The 21,566-nt window shown below is 39.9% G+C and overlaps 1 protein-coding gene across 1 annotated transcript in view; it reads right to left on the bottom strand.

Moving 5' to 3' along the window:
- The window catches only part of PLBD1 (phospholipase B domain containing 1), a 72,746-nt gene that overhangs the window by 20,568 nt on the left and 30,612 nt on the right, over positions 1-21,566 (bottom strand). The window contains exons 3-6 of the mRNA XM_030841358.3: positions 21,227-21,310; positions 19,748-19,886; positions 17,465-17,605; positions 16,912-17,056 (exon numbers count right to left, since the gene is read on the bottom strand). Coding sequence (XP_030697218.1) covers positions 16,912-17,056; positions 17,465-17,605; positions 19,748-19,886; positions 21,227-21,310 — 509 coding nt within the window. The remainder of the gene's footprint in view (positions 1-16,911; positions 17,057-17,464; positions 17,606-19,747; positions 19,887-21,226; positions 21,311-21,566) is intronic.

Genomic DNA, 21,566 nt, shown 5'->3' with positions numbered 1-21,566 from the left:
GAGTACAGGTCTTTTTATCTCCTTAGATAGGTTTATTCCTAGGTATTTTATTCTTTTTGATGCTATTGTACATGGAACTGTTCCCTTAATTTCTCTTTCTGACAGTTTGTTGTTAGTGTATAGAAATACAACAGATTTCTGTATATGAATTTTGCATCCTGCAACTTTATCAAATTCACTGTTGAGCTCTAGTAGTTTTTTAGTAGCATCTTTATAATTTTCTGTGTATAATATCATGCCATCTGCAAACAGTGACAATTTTACTTCTTCCTTTCCAATTTGGATTCCTTTTATTTATTTTTCTTGTCTGATTGCTGTGGCTAGGACTTCCAATATTATGTTGACTAAAAGTGGTAAGAGTGGGCATCCTTGTCTTGTTCCTGATCTTAGAGGACATGCTTTCAGCTTTTCACCATTGAATATGATGTTAGCTGTGGGTTTGTCATATATGGCCCTTATTATGTTGAGGTATGTTCCCTCTATGCCCACTTTCTGGAGGGTTTTTATCATAATGGATGTTGAATTTTGTCAAAAGCTTTTTCTGCATCCACTCTTGCCACTCTTATTCAACATAATATTGCAAGCCCTAGCCAGATCAATTAAGCAAGAAAAAGAAATAAAAGGCATCCAAAATGGAAAGGAAGAAGTAAAACTGTCACTGTTTGCAGATGACATGATACTGTGTATAGAAAACCCTAAAGACATCACCTAAAAACGATTAGAAATAATAAATGAATACAGTCAAGTTTCAGGGTACTAAATCAGTATACAGAAATCTGTTGTGCAGAAAGAGAAATTAAGAAATCAATTCCATTTATAATTGCATCAAAAAGAAAATCCCTAAGAATAAATTCAAGCATGGAGATGAAAGACGTGAACACTGAAAACTATAAGACATTGTTGAAAGAAGTTGAAGATGACACAAATGTAAAGATATTCTGTGCTCATTGACTGAAAGAATTAACATTATTAAAATGTCCATATTACTTAAAGCAATCTATGGATTCAGTACACTCCTTATCAAAATTCCAATGACATTTTTCACAGAAATGGAACAAAAATCCTAAAATTTCTATGGAACTACAAAAGACCCCAGATAGCCAAAACAATCCTGAGAAAAAAGAACAAAACTGGGGGTGTCACACTCTTTGATTTCGCATGATATTGGCAGAAAAACACAGAGATCAATGGAAGAGAATTGAGAGCCCAGAAATAAACTCACATATACATGGACAATCAATTTATGACAAAGGAACAAACAACATATAATGGAGAAAGTATAGTCTGTTTAACAAATGGTGTTGGGAAAACTGGACAGCCACATGCAAAAGAATGAAACTATACCACTATCTTACATTATACACAAAAATGAACTCACAATGGATTAAGGACTTGAATGTAAGATCTGAAACCATAAAACTCCTAGAATAAAACATAGGCAAGATGCTCTTTGATATTGGTTTTAGCAATATCTTTCTGAATATGTCTCCTCAGGAAAGAGGAACAAAAGCAAAAATAAACACATGGGACCTCATCAAACTAAAAAGGTTCTTCACAGCAAAAGAAACCATTAACAAATTGAAAAGACAACCTACCAAATGAGGGAAGATATTTGCAAATCATATATCAAATGACAGGTTAATGTCCAAAATATATAAAGAACTCATACAACTTAACAACAAGAAAACAAACAACCCAATTTAAAAATGGGCAGAGAAGCTAAAAAAGACATTTGTCCAAAGACATACAGATGGCCAACAGGCACATACAAAGAAGTTCAACATCACTCTTATTAGGGAAATGCAAATCAAAGTCACAATGAGATATCACCTCATGCCTGTCAGATATCACCTCATGCCTGTCAAAATCACAATGAGGTATCACCTCATGCCTGTCAGAATGGTTCTCTCCTTCCAGAGTGATGGAGAGAACGTGGAGAAAAGGGAACCCTCATACACTGTTGGTGGGAAGGTAAAGTGGTGCAGCCACAGTGGAAAACAATATGGAAGTTCCTCAAAAAATTAAGAACAGAACTAACATATGACCCAGCTATTCCACTTCTGGGTATTTATTGAAAGAATATGAAAACACTAATTGGAAAAAGATATATGCAGCCCTATGCTCACTGCAGCATTCTTTACAAATAGCTAACATATGGGGCTTCCTTGGCGGTGCAGTGGTTGAGAGTCTGCCTGCTGATGCAGGGGACGCGGGTTCGTGCCCCGGTCCGGGAGGATCTCACATGCTGCGAAGCAGCTGGGCCCATGAGCCATGGCTGCTGGGCCTGCGCGTCCGGAGCCTGTGCTCCACAACAGGAGAGGCCACAACAGTGGGAGGCCCGCGTACCAGCAAAAAAAAAAAAAAGCTAACATATGGAAACAACTTAAGTGCCCCATAGACACATGAATGGATAAAGAAGATGTGGTGTGTGTGTGTATGATGGAATACTACTAAGCCATAAAAAGGTGAAATCTTGCCATTTGTGACAGCATGGATGGACCTAGAATGTATTATGCTAAGTGAAGTAAGTCAGATGGAGAAAGACAAATATCGTATGATTTCACTCATATGTGGAATACAAAAATAAATGAACAAACCAAACAAAAACAAACACATAGATACAGTGAACAGAGCAGCAGTTACCAGAGGGGAAGGGTGGCAGGGGGATGGCAAAATGGATACAGGGGGTCAACTGCATGGTGAGGAATGGAAGCTAGACCTTTGGGAATGAGCATGCTGTAGTATATAGAGAAGTCGAAACATAATATGTAGGTACACAAAAAACTTATATCATGTTATAAACCATTAAAAAATAAAATAAAAAACTTAAAATGTGCTCATTTGCATATCACATGCATTAGCTGCTCCAAACCTCTGAAGACCACACACATTCCTTCCTTCCAAAAGAGTAGATTCAGTGTTGACAAAGGACATAAATGACATACAACTCAGGGTCAGGAGTGTGGATCATGATTGTAAAAATAGCTGTGCTGCATTTCCTCACCCCTCCTTCTATCCATACTCAGCAACGGGACTTTGCAACATCTCCCAGAAAGAGGCATTGTCTGTTTCCCCATCTCTTAGATCTGAGCTGGATCCGGAACTCGCTTCGGCTAACAAAATGCGCCAGTTCTGAGTCTAGGCTTCAGGAGACCTTGCACACTTCTTCTCACCTCTTGTAACCCTGTTACAGCAGTGTAAACCAGCCCAGTCTAATTTAGTCTCTGGGATGGGAGACCACGTGCAGGAGGGCCAGCCTCTAGCTGGCCAGTCCCCCAAAGTGCTACAGAGTTCATCCAAGGTCAGCAGAGCTGCACACCCAACCCCAGCCAACCTCAGACGCACGATGTGCCCAGCGGAGACACCAGAAAGAACCATTTAGCTGACGTGTGGACTCAAAAGCAATAATAATCACGTTTCCAGCACAAAATTTGGAGGTTCAGCAGTAGCTAATATAATAATAGTAATCCAATTATACAACGTATTTTGTTTTGAAATGTCTTACTGCCATTTGATTTTTAAAAATTTTTAATTTTATTTTGATTCTTTTCTCTCTTTTTTTAAAAAAATTATTTATTTATTTCTGGCTGTGCTGGGTCCTCACTGCTGCCGCGGGCTTTCTCCAGTTGCAGAGAGCGGGAGCTACTCTTCGTTGTGGTGCGCGGTCTTCTCACTGCGGCGGCTTCTCTTGTTGCGGAGCACGGGCTCTAGGTGCGCAGGCTCAGTAGTTGTGGCACGCAGGCTCCATAGCTGTGGCTCGCAGGCTCTAGAGCACAGGCTCAGTAGTTGTGGCGCATGGGCTTAGTCGCTCCGTGGCATGTGAGATCTTCCCGGACCAGGGCTCGAACCCATGTCTCCTGCATTGGCAGGCAGATTCTTAACCACTGCGGCACCAGGGAAGCCCTGCCATTTGATTTTAACACAGATGGATGTGACACTTTGGGAACTCTTTTCTTTCTTTTTTTTTTTTAAAAAAGAGAAAAAACAGGGGCTTCCCTGGTGGCGCAGTGGTTGAGAGCCCGCCTGCCGATGCAGGGGACACGGGTTCGTGCCCCAGTCTGGGAAGATCCCACATGCCGCGGAGCGGCTGGGCCCGTGAGCCATGGCCGCTGAGCCTGCGCGTCCGGAGTCTGTGCTCCGCAACGGGAGAGGCCACAACAGTGAAAGGCCCGCGTACCCCCCCCCAAAAAAAAAAAAAAAGAGAAAAAACAAAGTAACATCTTGGCGCCATACTCAGCCTTTCTGCTCAGCTTTTTCCCACAGCTGAAGAGGAACTGTATCACTTCTCAGACCTGTGAAAAGCACCCACCTATGCTGGGCTGTCTGATTTCTCTAAGCCAGTCTGACAGTCAATAAATTTTTATTAAACACTTACTGTATCTCAAGCACTGTGCAATGGGTCTCAGCCCAGAGACTGTATCAGAATTCCCTCAGGAGCTTCTTCAAAAGGCATATGCCCAGACTGCCCTCTCTGCCCACCTCTGCTCCCCTCTGAGTCTCCACCAGAACTCCTATGTAAGGTTACTGTCTACAGCTGGAAAGTCTTCCGCTTCCTGCCTAAGAAAAGGCAGCCTGTGCTCTCCTTGTTATCCCAGGACATGAAATCCTCCAGCCGTTTATTCTGTCTACTCTGCAATGGACTCAGTCTTCCTACCTTCCAGAATGGCATTCATTTACTTCTCTTCCTGCCAAGGTCCTAACTGGAACCAATCAATTTCCCCTTCACTTTCCAGTAATTATTCTTCTATCAAGTATGTATTTTTTTTTTTAGCAGATTTCTGCTTAATCCTGCAATAGGCAGGTGATCAATGAAGGATTCATACTATTAGATATTCAAGCACATGAAGCCATACTTGGGAGTTGGAATATCCTGCAGTGGTCCAAATAAAAGAATTAGTATAATTCTAATTCTAAGATAATAATAATAATCTCTTAAAGACTATAGAAAGTAATTATGAAGAGGTAGCTTACATTTAACCAATATTCTGTTATTATCCACATAAAATTGTTTTTCTTCAATAATAAATTATTTATTTTAGGTTATATTATTTGCTTGTTTACTGTTTCCTTTTCCATCTATCCCATAGCATGTAAGTTCCACCAGGGCAGGAACTTTTTCTGTCTTGTTCACTCTAGCGCCAGAAAAGGATTTGACACATAGTAGGTGCTCAATAAATAACCGTTAAATCCAAGGAAGAAAGAGATGGTGGTCACTAACATTCACTGTGTACCTACGACACACCAGAAACCCCGCTTTAGAAGGATGGATACTATCATTTGATCTTCACAAAAAGAGCACTTAGATGAGCTAATTTAAAAAATATTTAGCTATTTAAAGCTAATAAACAGCATTGTCAGGAATAAATTTAGGACTGAACCTCAACACATGTCTTTTCCACTACAACATACGCCTGACAGATGTGAGGGAAACAGATAGGCAGTCATGGCAAACAGTGACAACACTTCTACACAATAGAGCAAATGCATTCAAAGCAATTGGGAAGAGAGTGAATCATGGGGGGTTGCATGTTTAGACAGGGTGGAGTTGGGGAAAATCACCTTATGACCAGTCAGTCAAGAAAAGTGTGGAAAATAAGGTGGGATTTCTGGAAAGATAGAAGGCAGGAAGCTTCCTTAGCTAGGTGGGGGAAAGATGTTCAAGACAGCTGTGGCCTGGCAGAAGTCATCAGTATCCTGGGATGGTGCCAAAGAGGAATACAAAACAAAAGGAAGGTACTGATACTTAGGAAAGCAGAAATGAAGTGCTACAAAATCTATCTATGGTCCTTTGGAATGGGTGCCCTAGTTCTACTTTTATTTCTTCTCCTCCTTTGGTTCTACTTTTTAAAGGCAGAAGATATGAATCTTGGCATGTGTTAAATCACAGATTGTTTGTATATATTTCAGCCTTATGATCAAAGGATCTAAGATAAAAGAGGTAACATGAAATTAATAAAAGTAATTATACAATTACATTAAAAATGTTTACAACTACAGAGGCAATTTAATAACACATGAAAGTAATAACATTATGGATTATGAAGGAGACTTGACTACATTTTCTTGGGGCTTTGAGACTATTCTTTTATCTCCCTGTGCACCTACTTTCAAGTATTTGAACTTCAAACAGGAGAAGGCTGAGCAAAGTCATGGCTACCCAGACCAGAAAGACTGCCGGAGTCTGAAAGGACGGGCTTGGACCCAATATGTTAGAATCACCTAGGGTGCTTGTTACAAATGCACCAGCCCCGATCAACTAAATAAGAATTCTTATGGATGGCACTTTAGAATCTGCATTTTTAGCAAGCTCCAGAGGAAATTTTAAGGGGTATGTACATGTGTGTGGGAGGTGATGGGATGCCCAGATGTGATGCAAAGTAGGAACACATGCATGCTTGGTGAAACACAGTACGTTGTGTTCCAGAGAGCTCCACTTACACATAATTAAGCACGAAGCCTCAGCCTCCTAGGGATCATCATTATTTACTGTAATCCTCAATTAAAACACTTTGTTCCCACACAAAAGCTCCACCCACCTGGCATCCCAGGAGGTCCTTTGAGTTCATGGCTCTTTTAGTGTTAGCCATTTAACTTAGATACAAACAGAACCATTTCTGAAAACGAACACTGGGTATTTTATAGTCAGATACGTCGTGTTTGAACCCCAGTGCCCAGCTCCTGAGCTGGGTATTTAACTTCCCTGAACCTGTTTCTTTATTTGAAAAATGCTGATACAATACCCTCCTTGTTAGGTTTTTATGAAAATTAAGTGACATGATACACACCAAATGTGTATTATGCATACACAGAGTGTCAGTTATAATGCCAGGCACATAAATAGAAGCTAAACAAACATTACTTCTTTTCATTTCAATAACAAGTTAAGCACAAACGATTTTAAGGTAACTTACTTAAATCTTGGGTGCTGCCCAATTCCCATAAAACTAGTTGGGTCCTATTCATGTCATTCATAGTCAGGGTGGCTGCAAAGGATTGGCTTCAAGGTCCAATCCCTGTGCTGAACATACAGGTTTGCATCTGAGATGCCTTGATACCAATTCATGAACATCTCGGACTCTTCTTTTCAAATCAAGGGTATAAAAGGGAGGGCAGGATGAAGAGAAAACAATGAGCTTGTGATATGTTGATAGATGATGCTCTCTCAGGCAGCCCCTCCTCCACCTCTCACTGCATTTCCCGTCTGTTTTTCTCCAGTTTCCACCTGTCCACATCAGAAGGGGTTATCTGTAACCTGTCTGCCTGTTTCCTTTCTTTTTTCTTCCCATTATCTTTTCCTCCTTCCTTCCTTTTCTCCTTTCCTCCTTCCTTGCATAAATATTTGTTCAGTGATTACAACGTGCAAGGCTCTGCTGGCCCTGAGGATGCAGACATGAATACAGAACGTGGGCTCTGAAGAAACTGCACAAGGCACCGAGGAAGCTGAAAGGAGGGGTAGCTGACTCAGCCTGAAAATTAGCGAAGGCTTCGACCAGGAGCTCTTGTGATACTTTTGTTAATATGGAAAACATTTGGGTAAAACGCATTAAAAGGCAATAAAAATGCTCATACCAAGGGTGAGTACTCCAATGGCAGCACAAAGAAATTTGATGATTTCTCCCACAAGTAAAAAGGATAAACACTGTATAAAATTATGTAAAATAACTAGTTGAAGGTACTAGAAAATGACCAAAGGCAGGGAAAAACTGAGCACTGATCCTATTAGTTAAGAATATGAGTATGGGGACTTTCTTGGTTGTCCAGTGGCGGAGACTCCACGCCTCCACTGCAGGGGCCACAGGTTCAATCCTGGTGGGGGAACTAAGATCCCGCATGCTGCACAGTGCGGCAAAACAAACAAATAAACATTTTTAAAAAAAGAACATGAGTATGTGGCTTCATTGCTTGAGCACATTCCTTAATCCCCCACTGCCAGCTCTGGTGGTGGGGAACTGCAGCCATAGTGACTTGAGATGGTATTCAAAGTTCAGTGCTGCAGATATCTGAGAAATTAAGGGGGAATTTTTTTTTTTTTTTTTGGCTGCATCACGCAGCATACGGGATCTTAGTTCCCGGACCAGGGATCGAACCCATGCCCCCTGCAGTGGAAGCAGGGAGTCTTAAGCACTGGACCACCAGGAAAGTCCCAAAGGGGGAAATTTTGAAAGCAAGAGAGAAGTACAGAAGGGCAGAGATCCAAAATCTGAACATAAGTTCTGCCCAGTTTCCTGGCTGACCACTAACTATGCAAGGATGTGAGAGATGCCAAAGAGCTTGGGATAAAACCAGAAAGAATTGAGAGATTTACCCTTGTAAGACCGAATTCTTACTGGAGAGATATACAAATCTGCTGCAACTCTGACAGAGGGTGCTCTGCTCCGAGCTCATACACAGCTCAGACTGCTCCAGCTATCAAAGGGCAAAGCCCAGAGCTGGAAGAACAAGTGGAAAGTTAGAGAGAACCTTAGAAACAAGAAAACCACAGGGAGAGCTAGCTCTAAAATCTCAGCTAGTCCCTGCCAAAACCTTTGGCTCTCTATTAAACTACACTGATTAAACACAAAGTAAGCAGAGAAAAAGAAAATCATAAAGATAAGAATGAAAATCAATGAGGAAGAAAAATAGACAATAGGAAACAAATCAATGAAAAGAAAATCTGGTTATTGGAAAATATCAATACAATTTATACACCTCTAGCTAGACAGATAAAGAAAAAAAGACATAATATCATGAATGATTAAAGGTACTTAGCTACAGATCCTACCAACATTAAAAAGTAAATAAAAATATTATAAATAACTTTATATCAATAAACATGATAAATTAGAGTCAATGGGCAAATTCCTTGAAAGACACAAATTTTCAAAACTGACTCAAGGAAGAATTAGAAAACCTGAATAGACCTATATTAATGAAAGAAATTGAACTCATAGTTAAAAACTTTCCAACAGATAAAATTCTATGTCTAGATGGCTTAGTCAATGAATTCTTTAAAACATTTAAAGAAAAAAATAATTGCAGTCCTACACAAACTCTTTCAGAAAACATAGAAGGAAAAAATAATTCTAAACTCAGTTTATAAGAACAAGCTTACCCCAATACCAAAACAATTAAAAGAAAAGGAAGCCACAGTCCAGTATGTTTCATGAATACTAGATGAAAAAATCCTTAACAAAATATTAGTATGTTGAATAAAAAATAAATAAAAAAGAATAATATATTATGATTAAGTGGGGTTAATCCCAGGAATGCCAAGTTGATTTAATATCTGAAAATTAATCAGTGGACCTCACCATGTTAATACAGGATGAATATCATATGATCATAGATAGAAGCTGAGAACTGCACAAAATGCAGCACTCATTCATGATAAAAACATTAAGCAAAGTAGGAAGAGATGGGATCTTCTTTAACCTTATAAAGGGTATCCAGAAAACCTACAATTAACATCATACTTAATGGTGAATGACTGAATACTTTTCCCTTTAAGATCAGGAACAAGGCAAAGATTTCCATGCCACTTCTAGTCTACGGTGTCCTGGAGGTCTTATCCAGTACATTCATGAAAGAAAACAAAGACATACAAGGTAAGAGAGAAGTAATACTGTCTTTATGCAAAGATGGCCTGATTATGTATCTAGAAAAATCCCAAGAAATCTACAAAAAAGCTATTAGATTGATACATTAACTTAGAAAGTTCTCAAGAGAACAAGTAAATATACAAAAAAATAATATTTCTATATTGTGGTGGTGTTTAACTTTCCACAAATTCCTTGACAATTTTCCCTTTAAACGATAGATTCTAATTTCCTTTTCTTGAATGTGGGCTGATCAAAATAACTTCCTTTTAACAAATAGAATGTGGTGGAAGTGAGAGTATATGACTTCTGAGACTAGGTCATAATAGGTATTGCTGTCTCTGCCGTGTTCTTTCAGATCACTTGGTCTGGGGGAAACCAGGAATCCTGCCCTGAGGATACTTGAGCAGTCCTGTGAAGAGGCCCATGGAGGGGAATCAATTTCCCAGCACCATCTTCTTGACCATGGAAGTGAGTCACCTTGGAAGTACATCCTTTAGCTTTGGTTAAGTTACCAGAGATTTCAGCCCCTCAGTCTCTTGAGTCTTCAGCTAAAACTCCAGATATAGTGAAGTAGAGACAAGCTCTCCTCACTGGGCCCTATCTAAGTTCCTTATCCATAGAGACTATGAGATACTAAATGGTTACTGTCATTTCAAGTCACTAATTTTGGGGGTGATTTGTTATGTAGCGATAGATAACTAATGCATATATACAAGCAATGAACAATTGGAAAAAGGAATAAAAAATTGATTCTGATTACAGTAGCATCAAAAATCATTTAGGATTCAAATTAATTTAAGGTATGTAAGACCCATATACTAAAAACTACAAAACATTGCTCAAATTAAAGAAGATCTAAATAAATAGAGAAACAATATTTGTGGGTTGGAAGACTCAGTATTACTGACAGGTTGATTATCTCTGATTGACTTAAACCTTCAATGCAATGGAAATCAGTAGATCTTTTTCTTGACATGAACAAATTTTATTTATTTTTATTTTTTAATACAATTTCTAAAGGTCACATTCCACTTACAGTTATTACAAAATATTGGCTATATTCCCCATGTTGTACAATACATCCTTGTAGCCTATCTTACACCCAATAGTCTGTACCTCCCACTCCCCCTACCCTATAAACCCCTCCCCCACCTCTCCACTGGTAACCACTAGTTTGTTCTCTGTATCTGTGAGTCTGCTTCTTTTTTGTTAAATTCAGTAGTTTGTTGTATTTTTTAGATTCCACATAAGTGATATCACATAGTATTTGTCTTTCTCTGTCTGACATAAGTGAAATAATTAACTTAGTGTAACGCCCTCCAAGTCCATCCATGTTGCTGCAAATGGCAAGATTTCATTCTTTATTATGGCTGAGTAATATTCCATTGTGTATATGTACCACATCTTCTTTATCCGTTCATCTGTTGATGGACACTTAGGGTGCTTCCATGTCTTGGCTATTGTAAATAATGCTGCTATGAGCATTGGGGTGCATGTATCTTTTCAAGTTAGTGTTATTGTTCTTTTCAGATATATACCCAGGAGTGGAATTCCTGGGTCATATGGTAGTTGTATTTTTAGTTTTCTGAGAAACTTCCATACTGTTTTCCACAGTGGCTGCAGCAATTTACATTCCCACCAACAGTGTACGAGGGTTCCCTTTCTCAACATCCTTGCCAACATTTGTTATTTGTGTTCTTTTTGATGGTAAGGAGATCTCTGCACTGCAGTGTTCATGCAGTGGTAATGCCCACCTTTTCAATGCCGTCATTCCCTATGGGATTCTTGACTGCATAGCCAAATCAAGAGTTGTCTGCATACAGTATCCTGGCGGAGGACTGGCCAGGGCTTTTATCTTTCTTTGCCCTATCACCTCTTAGGTAAAACAGACCATGGCTATTCAAAACCTTCTTTTTTTGCTTCAATAATACAGGGCCACCTTTCTTAAGAGTATTCAGAGCTTCAGGCAAGTAATTTTTGCAGGGCCCCTGCCTAAATAAACAATTGGATTAAGAAATAGATGACAAAATTCAAGGGCCCATGTGAAGTGTAGGGATTTATTAATGAAGATTTAGAATAATGACTAGAGAAACATACTAATGTATTTGTCTATCATCCAATCAGTGTACGTGAAGATGCTTTGTAATGTCCAGGTACCACCTCTTTGTATTCTTTATAGTCCGATACGTTATTTTTGGAAAATTTTATGTCTCCCTTCATGAGAAAAAAGCAGCAATACTATTATTACTCTCAAAGCCATGACTCTTTGTAACCTGTTTGCACTGAAACAACATAGATTTCTTTGCCTCTGCAGTTCCTTAACACCATTTACTTAATGACTCTGCAACGTTTATCATGTCGCCTGTGAATACTGAATTCTAATGACTGTCTCAGAAATCATTACTGTGCTTTGTTAATCATGACCACAATGGCAAGTCTTACCCACAGTATTAAGAAAAATGTGAATGATAATTCTTTTCCTGGTCATTAATTACATTCAGAATTTTATAGAGTAAACATACATCAACGTATTTCCAACTTTTGTCTGTCTTCTCTCAGACTTCTTATGCTATAATCAGTGCTCTCCTAGAATGTGATCTCTATCCATGCTGCCTATACCCCTACCTTTGATACACTCCCACCTGTGGGTAGGAGAGGTGAGAAGCCTGAGGCAAGAGGCAGAAGAGCAGCCTCAGCTGCTCCACAGAATATCCATCCAACTTGTAACCGACTCGTGAAAGCAGGAAGTCACCTCATCAGCTGGAGGCATGAGATCTGTTACAAAGGCCTGGTTGTGTTAGAAAGCAAGGTACGCGGGCCTCCACTGTTGTGGCCTCTCCCGCTGCGGAGCACAGGCTCCGGACGCGCAGGCTCAGTGGCCATGGCTCATGGGCCCAGTCGCCCCGCGGCATGTGGGATCTTCCCGGACCGGGGCACGAACCCGCGTCCCCTGCATCGGCAGGCGGACTCTCAACCACTGCACCATCAGGGAAGCCCGAAAGCAAGGTTTTTAAAGCCCTTTTAGGGGCCAGGGCCAGCCCTCCCCACAGCACTGCTGAACACGTGGTGCAGAGCCTGCAGGGGGTGCCGTGACTGCCACAGGGGTCAGTGGGGGAGCATACGGAGTAAAGCTCACTTGTCACCTCCCCTGCTGCCCTTGGGTAGAAAGGAAGCAGCATTGCACTGAGAACACAGGTGAAAGTAGACACTTAAGCCCAAGGGTAAGCGTGACCTTTGGCAGCCTAGGGCCTAGTGACAGTTGCAAAAACTGGGGCTCCAGACAAGTGAATAAGCTTTTTACCTGGGAAGTGTTGCCGAGCTGTAGTGAGGCCAAGGAGATGTACAAGGGTGGTGTCTCCCAGCTTATGTCTCCTGGCAATGTCTCCTTAGCCTCTAGATGCATGGGAAACCTGAAGCCTGTCTGAAGCTGAAGCATCAGGCTAAGTAAACAGGTCTTTTTCACAGGGATACTTGGGTTTTATTTCAGCTTGCTGTCTGTGCAGTGCCCTGGGCGTAGTAGCCTGCCAAGAGCTGTCTTTCTGATCGTTACTGTCCTGTGGAGCTCAGGAATGCCAGGGCCCCTGGCGAGCAAGGCTGGGAGATCAAGAGGTGTCCCCTATGTGGACTGAAAGTGCTCACTGGCTTTAGCAGGGCAGCTGGAGAGTGGAGGGGATGGGGCCCGCTCACTGGCTTCAGGAAGGCAGTTCTTCAGCCCCCCCCAGGGGGCAGGGGAGTGTTGCAACCACTGCACGTGCAGACTTCTGCAAGGAAGTAGGACACTGCAACGACCACTCACCCCTGCCTGCTTCGCTAGGCAGTGGGAGGGTGTTGCATCCAGGCTCACCCACCTGTGCTAGCACGCTAGGTGGAGAATGCGCCAATGGCTTCCGCCAGCGCCTCTGCCTGCAGACCGTTTCGGCTGTCCCCGGCCCCTCCAGCCTTTAGATGGGCAAATGAATCTTCCTCACATTTGGCACTTTCCAAACTGTTGCTATTTTGCTGGGTCTTGGGGTGTGGAAGACCACATGCAAATCCTTTACTGGGGGAATCTCAGTCTCCTATAGCACTTTGGTACCCTTGGACATCAGCCCCGTTGGGTTTCTAAGCCAGACATTTTGGGAGCTCATCATTCTGGTGCAGATCGCAGGGGCTGGGGTGCCTGGTGGGCGTCACCAATCCCTTGCTCCTCCTGGAGAAGCACCTGTCTCATGAGATCCCTCCTTATCGCGTGTGGTCCTTTCATTCTCTGTTGTGGGAATCAGCTCATCTCACTTTCAGATCTTTTTCAGAGGAAATGATCCAAATGTAGCTGTAGATTTGGTGTGTCTGTGAGAGCAGGTGAGTTCAGAATCTTCCTACTCTGCCACCTTGGACCCCACCTTAAATCCTTTCCAGATTAAGATGGAGGTTATTATATTATTTCCTTGAATAACTACCTGTATTTTTACGGAGTCAGCTGGGACTCTCGTGAACACAGAGCGTGAGACTGGCTTAGATAAGCCTGGGTGAGCTGGGGTCTGCAAATCCTTTTGCAACATCGATGACTGTATTGTGAAGGATGACTATTGTTCCTCCTATTCTATGCTGGAGCACAGTTTTGGGAGTGCCCTTCCAACAATTCTTATTAGGCAATTATCCCTCAAGGATTCTGGCAAGGACAACAGGAACACTATTACAATATCAATCTTCCATCCGTATATTGACTGACCATCTGCAAAACTTTATGTGGTTTGAGTTGCCTGGACTGTTGCCTCAGGCTTCTCCATGTTCTGTGGGAAGCCTCTCTTGTCCTCCTCTCGTGGGCCAGACATTTTGTAATTCTAAAATGCAAATCTATTAATGTCACTTTCACTTGTCATTTTAATGGTCTTGCACTGCCCTTCATTCCCTCTCCCTGGCCTTCTCCGCACTTCCTCTTGCCCATAGGCCTTTACATGTGCTGCTTGTTCCACAGGGAACATTCTATCACCCCATTATCCCAGGGAATTTACACTGGCCTTTGTGTCTCAACATAAATTTTACTTTCTCTTAAAAGCTATCTATTCATCCCCAAACTAGGCTTCTCTATTATTACACAAATCACACTTTAGTCATTGCTTTTTTATTTGTGTCTATTTTTCACCAGAATGTAAAGTTTGTTAGAATAGGGGCTGCATTTGTCCTGTTTTTCATCACAAATACTCTGCTTAGGACATTTTAATAGAAAATTGTAGCTGAATAAATTATATCATGACTTGATCTATCGGTTCTGACTCAATAACTCTTAATATCCTTGTCCGTATCAGGAAGAGCCTCCAGGTCCTGCCCCTTTGAATACAAAACTGACACCACGCTCCTAACCCACTCTATCTATCACGGTACTCCTGCACCAAAGAAAAACAACAAGCCACCTAGCTTACTTCTGGGATCAACAGCACATACACATGGCATAAAGTTCATGGTAAAGCTTAGTTTTATATCTATGAGATGAATTCCGTGCGGCTGATCCCATAACTAAACAATTCTTTGTAATATAAATAAAATTCGACATGTTTGCTGTTGAGAACAAAGCAGTCCAGTTAGAGAAATTATGAATGACATTGCTCCACTGGCTCCTGCAAAAACATCTTGGAGTTAAAAAAAAAAAAAAAAGTCTTTTGTTTTCTCTCAGTTTAATTGCTCTAAAGAACTCTATTATCTATATGTCTACTTCTAAATCTATCTATTCTGGAAGATATATATGCAAATATGAGCAAGGTCAAAAGTTTCACAGGAAATCCCTCCATGTCCTTCTCCACCACTACCTTTGGGATTCAAGACTATTAAGACTATGGAAGAACACCATTCTGCAGAGATTTCAAAGCAAAAGTTTCAGGTAACAGCTGGACTTTGCATTCTATCACAAACAAGAGGAAGAGTACGAATATTTGACTGTCTCAGTATCTTGCTGTCGTTACATTTCAGTGCAAAGGAACACAGAAGAATCAAAGCACAGTTTAACTTGGAGAAAGGAGTTCTCAGTCCCCCTCAGTACTAAAACAATTAAGCAAACTACGACAAAGATGAAATCAAAGTGGTCTCAAAGGAAGGATCAGGTCACAAGGACAGAAAGACATCACTTTATTCCCCTGGTCAGAATTCCCAATAGGGTGATGTTAATATTATCAAGAACAACAGTGCCAGAAGGGACAATAATACTCTGACACAAATACTCTTACAAAGCTAGATACGACAGGTGGTTGGTATAACCGCCCTGTAAGTTGCATATATGTAATTAAAGGTCAAAAGTGTCCACATCACATCTGCATTGGACACTTAGATGTTTGGTAAGAATTTCCCCCTTGCCTTTGCTCATAATGTTTCCTGAAGAGGTTGCGAACCTGCAGTTGAGGGCAATTCCAGCTAGCAGACACACGTTTTGGGGTTTTGTTTTTCAAATCCATATTTCTCTCTTGAGAAGCTAGAGGACATGGAAATACTGATCTCCACATGGCTGGGTGACAATAGTCAGTGGGAACTGACTGGCTCCCTGTCAGTGGACCATGTATTTGCTACAATTGTTTCCATTTCTATTTTCTTATACCAGCCCCTTTATTCATTTGCATCATCTTCTGTCTCCTTTAGGTATAGGAGTTTGCAATCCCAACTCTACAAAGACCATCTTTCCCATTCATCTCTACCTGCTCAAACTCTATAGTCATCGCTCATGGTTCATCTCAAATGTCCACCTTTTTCCTTTTCCCAACAATCAGATGTGAGTTGTCCCTATTTTGAATACTCACAACATTTCTTACACTTCTTTTGTAGCCTAAACAGTATCCAGTAATAATATTGTTCTTATCTGTATAGTACTTATCTTGTCTGTGTAAGATCTATAAGCTTGTACATTCATTCACCCATCCATTCAGCAAAAATTTATTAAGTACTAGGTGCCACATACTAGGTAAACTGCTGTGGATATTGCAAAGAATAAGAGAAATGCATAAATCACCTACACTCCAATTAAAAAAAAGAAATCATAAAAAAAGAGAACTGGAGACAGGCTCTCAAGGAGATGCTGAGACAGGATCTGCCTCGTTCATCTTTGATTCTACTGCAGAGCCTAGGCCAGTGCCTTGTGCTTAAATACTCAATTGGCATTTGTTGAAGTGAAGTTTTGTCAACCCTATTAACATAGTTTATGACATTCTATTAAATACAAGTATTAGAGCTATATTTCATAGCACTCTAAAAACCAATTTTGATTAATGTATGCTAATCACTAAACATTTCTTCTTCCATTCCAGTTAAATCACTAAGGTTTTATCCTGAAATAGTACTCAGAGTACTCAGATGTCTCTCTAAATTTATTTACCTGGGTAACTGCTGAAAGAGAGGCGACTACTCCTGGTGTCTTTATCAATGATGTTGAAGTCCCAGTGTTTATATATCCTGAGCATGGCAGCATACGTGTACCAGCTTGAGTGAGCAAAAAAGATGTTCTCAAATCCAGGAAGAACCTATAGCCAGAATCATAGTGAAGTATACAGATAACTGACTACAAATGTAGGAAGTGTAGAGGGATTATGTCTATTAAGGCGTTTACTGCTGTTTTTGTTACTGGAAAATTAACCTTTAATGTGCACAAAACAGAGTCTGTCCTAGCTTCCAAAATGGAAGATTCTGGATGGTGGGAGTGGCAGGTACATAGAGCATGGGAAAAATGATGGAAGAAACGGGTAACATCATGTACATCCAATTCCCTCCATCAGTTCCTTCTAGTTCTTAACTTCTATGACAGAGGAACCCATGAGCTGATATATAACTATAGCTGGGAGTGATGAGATGTTACCATACTTGGGTGACATATAGAAAAAGTCCATATGGACCAGAAGAAGGACGAAGAGAAAGGCTGTCGCATGTCTCACCTTAATAAGAGCAGAGCAATGTCCCATGTCCCATCTCTTAAAAGCCTCCAGGCCGGAGTTTTTTGTGGGAGAAAGTGAGGGAATCAGGTCCAGCAGATCTCCAACAGCATTCAGGAACTGAATCTGGAACAGGGTCATGGGCTGGGAAAAGAGAGAGACTGCACTTAACATTGATTTCAGACACTCAGATGTCATTTTCTATTGTGAGGGCTCCTGTTGCTAGGTATCCATTACATTATTCCTTCGTGAAGGTTCCCTAATGTTACAGATACACTAGATTTTATTGTAGTTTATAAAATGATTTTTATTACTTTATAGTTTGTGAGACATTTTAGCCTGTTAGCCACAGATTTGGGGAGTGGGTCCTATGAGAGTGAAATAAACAGAGCCCTCTGCTTGCATTCCTCTACAGCAGGTTTTTTCAGTCTTGGCACTAGTGATATTTGGGGCCAAATAAGTCTTTCTTGTTGGGCAGGGGGGCTGGGCATTGTAGGAAGTTTAGCAGCATCCCTGGCCTCTACCCACTAGATATCAGTAGCACCCTCCCAATTTTGACAACCCAAAATGTCTAGGCATTGCAAAATGTCCTCTGGTGAGAAGTCATCCTTAGCTGAGAAGCACTGCTTTACAGCGAAAATATTCAACTAAGGTCCTTTTGATTTTGATCGTATGTTTAAAACAGGACTAACAGACTTGACAGCATTAAACCTGAAGCAATTATCAGGCTTGAACATGAACTCTGTGTTAACTAGAGAGCACTGCTCCAGCAAGATTCAAACCACCAGAGTCGCCCAGGACTAGGCATCTACAAACAAATTGGTTTTCGGGCAGAGGTGGTGAGAAGACAAATACACATGACAATTTTAACAAAAGCAAAAGCAAGAAAAAAAAAAAACACCTGATTATTTATTTATATAAACATTCTCTTTGTTTTGTTTTTGAATAAGTAATCCATTCATTATTCAATATTTTTTTTAATTATAAGATCTATAGTGGAAATTCTCTTCATTCCTATCCTCTGTTCACTCAAGACCCACCCTGTCTCCAGCTTACTACCACTTTTATTGGTTCTTGCGTATCTCTAGACTTCTAAAAATGTCTTACAAATACATTTTTTAATATAAACGATAGTGTGTTATATGTACTTCTCTTCACCTTGATTTTTTTCTCTTAATATCTTTTCATATCTTGGGGACCTTTCCATATTTGATATAAAAATCTTCCTCATTCTTTTAAATAGTATTCCAATGAATGGATGCATTATAATATTTTTAACCAGTATTTTATTGGTAGACTTTCAGGTGGTTTCTAGTCTTTTGCTAATATAAATAATGTAACAATAGTCAGACTTGGACACATCATTTTGTATGTGTGTGAGTCTGTGTGTGGGACAGAGCTCTAGAAATGATTTTGATTTTAATAGATATTTCCAAATTGTCTTCATAGGGCTTATTTCAATTATACTATTACAGCCTAACAACATATTAAACAATTAGTTTATTTCCAGTTTGATAGGTGAAAAACAGTATCTCATTGTAGTTTATACTGGCATTTCTTCTACTATGAGCACTGCTGAGCATATGTTTAAAAATCTTTGGATTTATTTTTTGTGAACTGTGAATGTGCTTTATCTGTTTTTCTACCAGGTTATTCTTGTTTACCTACTTTTAAGAGTTCTTTAAGTATTAGAGAGATTAGTTCATTGTCTCCGAGATGAATTGCAATATATCTTTCAGTTTGTAATTTGCTTTTAAATATTTTGCCTTTATTTTAAAAATTAAGAATGATACCATACATATGAAAGAATAAAGATGTATATGCACAGTTTAAGGAAAAATAATAAACTCCTATTACCCACCTCACAGTTTTTAGAAAATAGAATATTATACATAATAATATATAATAATATATAATCATAGAATATTATTGTACATTTTATAAAACTTAGACATTTTTCTTAACAAACGTATTGTCTAAAACACTTGCTTTATTAGGTTAATTAAATAGCCAGTACATTCATATGGGGCTCTTTAACCTACCCCAGAGAATAGCATGAATGAGACTGAAAGAACACAGCAACAAGCTGGTTTATTTGTGAGTTAACCTGACACTGAGTCAGGTGCTAGCAATGAGATAGATAAGACAGTTCTTCTGTGCAAGAAATTTATTCTCTAGTCCTAATTTGATCTTCTCCTTAATTGGAATGTATCAATAATTTTAAAGATAATTTTCAATATTCTTGCCATACCATATAAATCCTGAGTAGCTTTTAAAACATCTTACCTTTGTTCCTTCTACTGTAGCCCTCTTCTTTGCCCCTACATATAGCCCATCCATTTGTGCCATAACATAGCCTGTGTGTCTCCAAAACGGGTCATCCTTGTAATTTTTGATGTTAGCCCGGGCCCACTGATCTTGCTTCCTGGAAGACAAATTAGATTTGTACTAGAGGTCTCCATGGTTGTTCATCCAAAGCTAAATTAAACCCAGGTATTTAGAGATTATATATTCAGATACTTATGTTAGCTAGTATAATTTAAATTCTGGATCTTATAACATTCCAATCACTTTGAAAGGATATCAGAGCAAATCCTAAGTGATTTTCAATTTCTCCCAAGGACTAGGACTCTTCCATTGTAACTTCCCCCATGCTCTATCTAGAACTATCTAGAAACACAGGTGTAATATTTACTTATCTGTGATACTGAGACCTAAGAAAGTTGAGGATAGACTGGTTCAAATATATCTTATATAAAATCATGTTTCACTAAATCGGTAAGGACAAGTTGATTAACTTTACTTTGTAGATAGAAGTGATAAACAACAGGAAAAAAACAAAAGCTCTTAAGGACAGGGTGGTTTGTATTTGTATTTCTCTCAGATCATTTTCATAGTTTATGGTTTGCCCTATTCCAGTTGTCGCTAATAACAGCCTCAATGCCTCTGTCCTAGGAAAAAGTCTTTTTTTTTTAATAGTCCTTTCATTCTCTCTTCTCTTTTTGTTGTCTGCACTTTATGCAGGATGAGTTGATATAAATTTGTATACTAAAAGCTATTTCTGATGTGTTCAGGCTATCTCTAGATCAATTTAAAAATACAGTGTCACTGCTTCATGGGATCTAGCCCAGATGCTCTGTAGGACCTTAGCATCCGATGAAGGGGTTGCTTAGTATATAATTTGGAGGGCCAAACCAAGAGCTCCTTTATCCCCAAATTAGTCTCATAGTCTGTCATCCCACAAATATAAAACATATTTTCTGAATATTGAGAATTATTAGTCTTCAGAAAACTTTACTAAAATGGAAATATTCTCAGAGGATGTTAAGAATTATAACTTTAGATATGAGCTAACTTCCCAGCTAAGAAGAGTCACCAGGTCCATGAAATGGAAGCACCTTTCAGAGGGAGAAGGAATGATTTCTGCATGGAGAGGAGCCCCCAGGTGGAAGGGATCCAGGGATTTGACTTTGCCTGTCTTGCACTGGTGAGATCTTCCTCTAGCTGTGTCAGCAATTGATAATGGGATATTCAACCTGACCTCTGAAAGAGCACAAATTAGAAGGCATTTGTCCACAACCAGTTTTCATGCCATCACCAAAAGGTGCTATACTTAACTACAAGAATTACTCCAGAGTCCTGCCTAAGAGATGGAAAAGAAATTGGTGAAGGAGAAATTGCTGTTTGAAATGACAGATTCAAGCCCTGAAGCCTCAACAGCAATGAGAAGAGGAAAGCTTACGTTAAAGAAAGAGGAATACTTACGTTAAAAACTCCTGTACTTTATCCAACACGGAACGTTCCTTAATCAGCTGTGGGTAGAGGTTTGTGAAGTGGTCAAACATATGTCTGAAAGGAGAGATGAAAATTGTTACATTTCCATTTTTCTTCTTGGATTTTCCCATCACAGTAAATTATCCAGTATTTTGGCTAACTGGGATGTTCCCTATGGCAAACCTTCCCTATCTTCTTTTATAAATCAAATGCACAATTTAAAATGGGGAAATATTGGGACTTCCCTGGTGGCGCAATGGTTGAGAATCCTCCTGCCAATGCAGGGAACAAGGGTTCGATCCCTGGTCCGAGAAGATCCCACAGGCCGTGG

This window comes from Globicephala melas, chromosome 10, assembly GCF_963455315.2.
Source record: "Globicephala melas chromosome 10, mGloMel1.2, whole genome shotgun sequence".
In the NCBI taxonomy this organism is placed as follows: domain Eukaryota; kingdom Metazoa; phylum Chordata; class Mammalia; order Artiodactyla; family Delphinidae; genus Globicephala; species Globicephala melas.
This window is presented reverse-complemented; position numbering and strand designations above follow the sequence as displayed.